This window comes from Cardiocondyla obscurior, linkage group LG04 (genome assembly GCF_019399895.1).
Source record: "Cardiocondyla obscurior isolate alpha-2009 linkage group LG04, Cobs3.1, whole genome shotgun sequence".
Lineage (NCBI taxonomy): Eukaryota > Metazoa > Arthropoda > Insecta > Hymenoptera > Formicidae > Cardiocondyla > Cardiocondyla obscurior.
In genome coordinates, this window is record NC_091867.1 from 4618897 (window position 1) to 4625798 (window position 6902).

General features: G+C 39.6%; 1 protein-coding gene across 14 annotated transcripts in view; it reads left to right on the forward strand.

Annotated features, from left to right (window-relative positions):
• Positions 1-6894, forward strand: part of Rg (A kinase anchor protein rugose) — a 266288-nt gene extending 259394 nt beyond the window's left edge. For all 14 annotated transcript variants that reach the window (XM_070656134.1, XM_070656139.1, XM_070656131.1 and 11 more), the window contains 8 exons: positions 264-448; positions 556-733; positions 809-889; positions 981-1151; positions 1251-1514; positions 1659-1855; positions 1927-2078; positions 2235-6894. In XM_070656134.1, the coding sequence (XP_070512235.1) occupies positions 264-448; positions 556-733; positions 809-889; positions 981-1151; positions 1251-1514; positions 1659-1855; positions 1927-2078; positions 2235-2325 (1319 nt within the window). In that variant the 3' untranslated portion in view covers positions 2326-6894. The remainder of the gene's footprint in view (positions 1-263; positions 449-555; positions 734-808; positions 890-980; positions 1152-1250; positions 1515-1658; positions 1856-1926; positions 2079-2234) is intronic.
• Positions 6895-6902: the final 8 nt, after the last annotated feature.

Consider the following 6902-nt stretch of genomic DNA (forward strand, 5'->3'; position numbering starts at 1 on the left):
CGACCAATTAGGCACGTGTGCCGAGCGCGACAATGAGTCCCACCCGTAATATGCAACACGTTTACGTAGCAGCCGGTAGCACGAAAATGAAGCCAGCCGGAAATACCGAGCACAAGCAATCGTCGAGAGCTCTTTCGGAATCGTTTCCGGAGAAATAAATCGCGTGGTGTGGCGACAAAACGCACAAAACAGGATCGCAAAAATTGTAGCGGTAACGCGTTGGAGATCTTTGTGTAAAACGCTAATTTCTTTGTCTTTTGCAGGTCCGGAAGCCGTGCGTGCAACCAACGTTTTTTACTACTTAACGTACGAAGGTAGCGTTGAATTAGACACGATCTCCGATTCCATGATAAGAGAAGCAATAGAGAATCAAATAAAAAATTTCGGGCAAACACCATCGCAACTTTTGATGGAGCCACATCCTCCAAGAAGCTCAGCGATGCACTTGGTGAGATTATCTTAACTTATTTATTGAAAAGTAGTTTTATATATAGTTTGAAAAAACATTAATATATATGTAGATATATAAATATATAATATACATTTTTTTTTTAGTCACCCATGATGTTTTCGAGCATTCCGGATGATGTGTGCATGACTATCAAGTTTCCGTCTAATTCTCCGATCTGTCACATCTCGGCTAACACTTATCCGCAACTACCACTGCCATCGGTTGTGACGGTAACTACCGGACAACAGTTTGCTGTTAATCGGTGGAATACCAACTACGCAGGTAATTTTCTACACGCACTAGCATTCAAGTTTATCCCCATTATTTAGTAGTTATCACAATTTAAACCTTTTGCAGCCTCCGTGCAATCTCCGAGTTATGCAGATACACCTCAGGCGCAGGCTGCCAATCAGCCATTGTCCATGGATCCTGTTCTATGTAAGTATACATGTACACGTATGTAAGTAATGTAAAGTAACATTTTTTAAGACAATATGTGCACACTAACAATATACCGTCGTATTTTTAGCTCAAGCGGCAAATAGCTCGAATCCAACGTTACAACGTCGACATTTAGGCGATAATTTTAGCCAGAAGCTCAAGATTCGTAGCAATTGCTTTGTTACCACTGTAGATAGCCGATTTTTAGTAGCCTGCGGATTTTGGGACAATAGTTTCCGCGTCTTTTCCACCGAAACAGGTAAGTTAATATTTGATAATCGCCAAATGTATAAACAATTGTTAATTTATACTTTTTTTTACATAATAAAGCTTTACTAAGAAAAAAAATTATTTGTAGCAAAAATCGTTCAGATAGTTTTCGGTCATTACGGAGTTGTCACTTGCTTATCGCGCAGCGAGTGTAACATTACTTCTGATTGCTATATTGCGTCCGGAAGTGCTGACTGCACTGTTCTCCTCTGGCATTGGAACGCAAGAACACAAACCATTGTAGGTGAGGGTGAAGCACCAGCGCCACGTGCTACCCTTACAGGTCACGAACAGCCTGTGACGGCCGTTGTAATATCCGCCGAGTTGGGTTTGGTTGTATCAGGATCGCATTGTACGTATTACAAATTAAAAAAAAATTGTTAAAATATAATTATACATTTTTCTATTTTCTGTAATTATTTTATAACTATTAAATATACTAATATTAATTTTACTGCACTTTTTAAAATAATTAATTTGGTTTTTAATATTACAGATGGCCCAGTACTCGTTCATACCACTTTCGGTGATCTTTTGAGATCTCTCGAAGCACCAAACGGATTTTCATCCCCTGAGAATATTGCTATGTCACGTGAAGGTGTCATCGTGGTAAATTACGAACGTGGACACATAGCGGCTTTTACTATAAACGGAAAACGTCTACGTCACGAGTCTCACAATGATAATTTACAAGTAATTTTTATAATTTATTTTTATGAGGATTTATACATAATCATATTTATATCATTGTTTTTTGTTTTTAGTGCTTATTACTGAGCAGAGACGGTGAATATTTGATGACTGGAGGTGATAAGGGTATCGTAGAAGTTTGGCGGACCTTTAATCTTGCTCTACTTTATGCATTTCCTGCATGCGAAAGCAGTGTGCGTTCTCTCGCTCTTGCTCATGATCAAAAGTGAGTAAAATTGATATATATATTTTTAAAAAACAATATATATTTTTTTTTAGTTATTAATCTAATAACATAACATTTGTATAATATTTTAGGATGCGTTTTAAACTTTTATTGTTCTATAACATGAGAATTATGTATATATTTTCTATTTCACAGGTTTCTTCTAGCTGGTCTGGCAAATGGGTCCATTGTGATATTCCACATCGATTTTAACAGATGGCATCACGAGTTCCAGCAGCGTTACTGAAATTACGACTTCCTCTTCGCTTAAGAAGACACACAAAAAAAGCGCACTCCATAAAACAAGCTTGCGCTTAACTTCTTTCCAAGTAGTACGACATATATATTTCTCGAACATATGACGTTTCGTTTGTTCGATTTTCCGTGTCCTGTGGATCGTTTACGAGTTACAAATGTACGGGAGATTGCATATTATTTGCACGACATTTGCGGGCCAGCTTCTCGTCAGATTATTCTTAGATTCGCCGCAATTAATGATACGCAAAGTATACATATATATATTCAATCAGTCGTTTCGGATTAAATGTAATAAGCGGCAATGAAACGAACGTGGTGCACTGCGAATCTTAACATTCAGCAATAAGCTCGCTTTCATGGCTGCGTGCAGTGCTTCCGTGAGGAGGAGGTCGAGCGGAACGTGATACAGAAGACGAGGTGCAATCAGAAATCCGGCCGTTTATCCCACGTGATTGCTGAGTGGAAATTATACCACATCGCAAACTAAGAAAAAAAAACGCGAGAACTACACACGTACCGCTCGAAACGCTAGTCAATTAACGAAAACTCGGATCTTACTTACGTTTGCAAGTGTTCGCGCGATTTCTTCTCACGCGGCGCAGAGAACGAGGTACATTGATAAATCGGAGAAGAGATGACGACGCGAAGAAAGAAACCGCGTCAACGAGACGGGCGGAGCTGAACATACGTTATTTTTATGCCTGAAACTGCACGTGGATTTGGCCCACGACACTATAGCGTTAAATGTCCAATTGTAAATACGGATAATGTAATTCTTCACGTTATACATATATACATACACACGTGCATACACGCGCGCTTTACTCCATATATTAGAAAGGGCGAGGAGGTGAGAGGCGTATATTATCGCGAGAGGTTTGCATTATATTCTTCTCAGACGTATTAATGTCGCTCACGTCGAACTTTTTGGCTAAGCACCTTGTACGTTCAGTTCGGATAACACGCACGCGAACACACTGTGTATCACTGATATTCACGACGTCGGTTGATGTCTCGCGAATAAATGTCGCGAAATTATTCCGTCGGGCGCGATATCAATCACCCACCCCCGCCGCCGCCGCCGCAACACTTTCTACACCCTAATGTTCGCGTCCTTCGAAAGAGATCCTAATTTTTATCAAAGCCGTCCAGCTTAACTTTTGCGAGGATATTTCTTAGTATTTTCGCACGCGACGTATATTAATCAGCAAAGCAAGTTATTTAGGCTAAAATAACATCCCGAATTCATTCTTAACATTCCGCGACTTATCGAGGATCGCGTTTGTGTGTGAATGCGTCGTGGGTGATCTTTAGGATGGCTCGAATGACGATAAAATAGAATAGATGAGAAAGAAAGAGAGAAAGGGAGAGAATGTGAAATGTGAGTGAATGAAGAGAAAAACAAAGCAAACTTACACCTTAACATCCAACAACGATGGGGAAGAAGATGCTTGATCACGTATAAGCGATAGATTTACTAGCTTGATTTTTTTTCGTACGTCACCGTAGAAACATGTGATAGTCTAGTAGGGTCACTACAGAGCATTGTCATTCTGAGCCTTGTGTATTTCACGAACTAGTTGTAATCACAGGACACCGCATAAGTATAGCCTTCAGTTGTTTGTACGTATTCTGGACGTAGTGTATTGTCGTCAACTTGATTTTAATCACACATGTAACAAGTAGTTACTTAATCTATGAGAAAGAGGAATGAGGAAACCGTTTTGTTGTCGTTGCTTTATAGCCGACGATGATAGATGTATTTCCGAGGTTGCCACGACAGTTGTCGCAAAATTTCCATGTACGAAAAAATGAGAGAAGAGTGCGGGGACGAAAAGTATAGAATATTAATTATCGGGGAAAAAAGCGAAAGAATATAAATATAATTTATTTCCGAAATTTTTTCTGTTAACCATCACAGTGATTCCAAAAGAAAAATGTGATTCCGTAATGGATATTGCTCATTTAGATAAATTATTATTTATTTTGTTTATTAAAATACGTCATTATCAAGTAATTTCAATTTTTTAATATTTTATTCAATGGTGAATACGACGGCAAGGAATGGATTTCCCCGCATCTCAATACGTGTTCTAGTCAAAAATTACCGTCGAATCGCTGTCGTGAATTACCTACGATCCTCAGCATTTAGGTACCGGTACATTAAAAAAAATATATGCCGTACTGTTTACGTGTAGTTGTATAAAGTAAAGGCGTAATGCCATCGTTCTAGCGATCATCATTTCGGGCTTGCGAGGTCACGGTAGCGTTACGGTTGTAATATCGATTCTTGCTGTGTGCCAGACGATTAGAAGGAAAACTTCGCAATTGATCGTCGGTAATCGTACAATTTTTAAATGTATAGGAGAATGTTACGTGTGCAACGTGTTAATAATGATATATTGCCACTCGTTATGGGCGTGCTTCTGCATGATCGTTCGTGTCGTTTCGTTCGCGCGAAAGAATGAAAGTGTGGTTGAGAGAAAAAGGACGATAAAGGGAGGGATAACACGGGTAAGATGCTGCAGATTGAAGGTTATGTCTGGGTGCTTTCAACAATACCGCTAAATTTTCTTACGTATGGAAACGAATTTTTGTCACGCGTTTATAAATGTTTACGTGTGTACTCGATGTATAGGCGCACTATCGATGCACTTTATTTTCGCTACAGTGAGAAACACGAAAGGGAAGGAGAGAATGAGGAGAGAGAGAAAAAAAAGAGAAGCACACGACATTCCATCCGCATTTCCTGCTCTTAGCCGATTTATAATTGCGTTCGTTTATCTACTTAGAGGTGAAGGGGGATTATAAAATTGGCAAGTCGCTTCTTGTTCATAAATAGTCAAATTAAAAACAAAATGTAGTCAAATTGCGAGATAATAAGGATGATTTCTGACGACGCGCGGTAGCGAGTACTCGACATGTGTATTCAGCACGCATTTTCGCAATTATTCAATAAGTGCGAAGGCAGCGTAATGGATGAGAATGCATCGGCGTGACAAAAGGTCGCATAAAAGAAGAGTTTTTATATTTGTTTATAGATGTGTGAGAATGTGCTGCACTCTTTAAGCAAATTGTTAGTGAATTCCCTCCATATTGCTAATATACATAAAGGAAGTTAACTCAGATCGATTTCTGTCCGTACTTGAACATTCAGTACATATATAAAAAAAAAAAATATTGCTACTATTTTAAATAACGCTAAGTACAACGCTACAAGAGTTTGCCTATATTATTATTACGATTACGATTTATTGTCGTCATTATTATTAATATTCTTATTATTATACAATTGTGGCTACATTAACGTACTTAATATCGACGGCTACTTATATAGGAGCATAGATTTGTATATTCGTCGGATAAGGTCCTTAATGTTTGCGTGTTAAGTAATAATTTTACTTATCGACATTACGATTACGAGGTGGAATGTAACGAGACCTGTGTAAAGTTTTATCCGGGTTTATTCACACCGCGAGCTGCCCGTAGAAAAGTACTTACATCTATAGACTAACCGATGCGTCTGTAATATTTACAAGCGCGACCACGTGCGGAGCGACATAAGCGCTTCAAATAACGTGGGTATACCACTCAAGCGGTTATTTATTAGGCTCACATTTATCTACTTAAAGGTTTGGTTTCAAGTCTGTCAGAGTTACGCAAATTTAAACGACGCGGGATAGTCAATGTAGTAGCAGAAAAGCTCAACGGAATGTGAATCGACATCTCGATCCTTGCGAGAGATCCGTGGCCAGTCGGAAGCTTTTGTCGACGTGCATCAATTTTTTTACATCACGTACGAAAGTCAATATACCACGTAGCCGTAAAGATAGAGCAGCCTTGATCGCGTGGACTCACGAGGGGCTTCGTCGAGCATCGTTTACACTAATGTTTTATAAGCACCGACACGTTTTTTTTTCTTTTTTTTTTCTTTTTTTTCTTACCTCGATCTGACGCGACCCAATCTGACTTCGTGCACGGATCACGGCCGAACTCTCCCAATTTACGGATCAGCGTTCACTCATTACATCTCGTCGAGGCCGAGCCTCCCACCGACCCCGGACGTCGTTACCGAATATCCTTTGTCGTTTCACGAATTGAAGAGACGCGCGCGCGAAAGAGAGTTGACAAAACGATTGTGTTTCACGACCAGAAGTTAGTGGCCTAATTATTTTGCCGGCAACGTGAAAGCGTGTCCGTGACGATTCGACGCTCGACCGGTGGACGCAGGACGATCGTGAGCACCGTCGACAGGGTTTCGACACTTGTCTCGTATCGAATTCCGACGAAGCCAAACCGTAATCGCGGGCACCTCGTCGTCGACAGGAGATATGCGGTGCAGAATTAATTCCCGCCACTTTTAAGGAGTACTAGGTAGAAAAGTACTTAAGTCGTTGCTACATACCAGTATATATAAGCTCTATCGCTTATTTTATACTTAGAAGTATTGTAATGTTCGATTAGAGGTAATATAATGGGAAAGTTGTATCTTAGCATAAGGTAGAATAATCTGTAAAGATAAGTAGTCAAATAAATGAAAAGTACATTTGATGTTGCAGACGATCT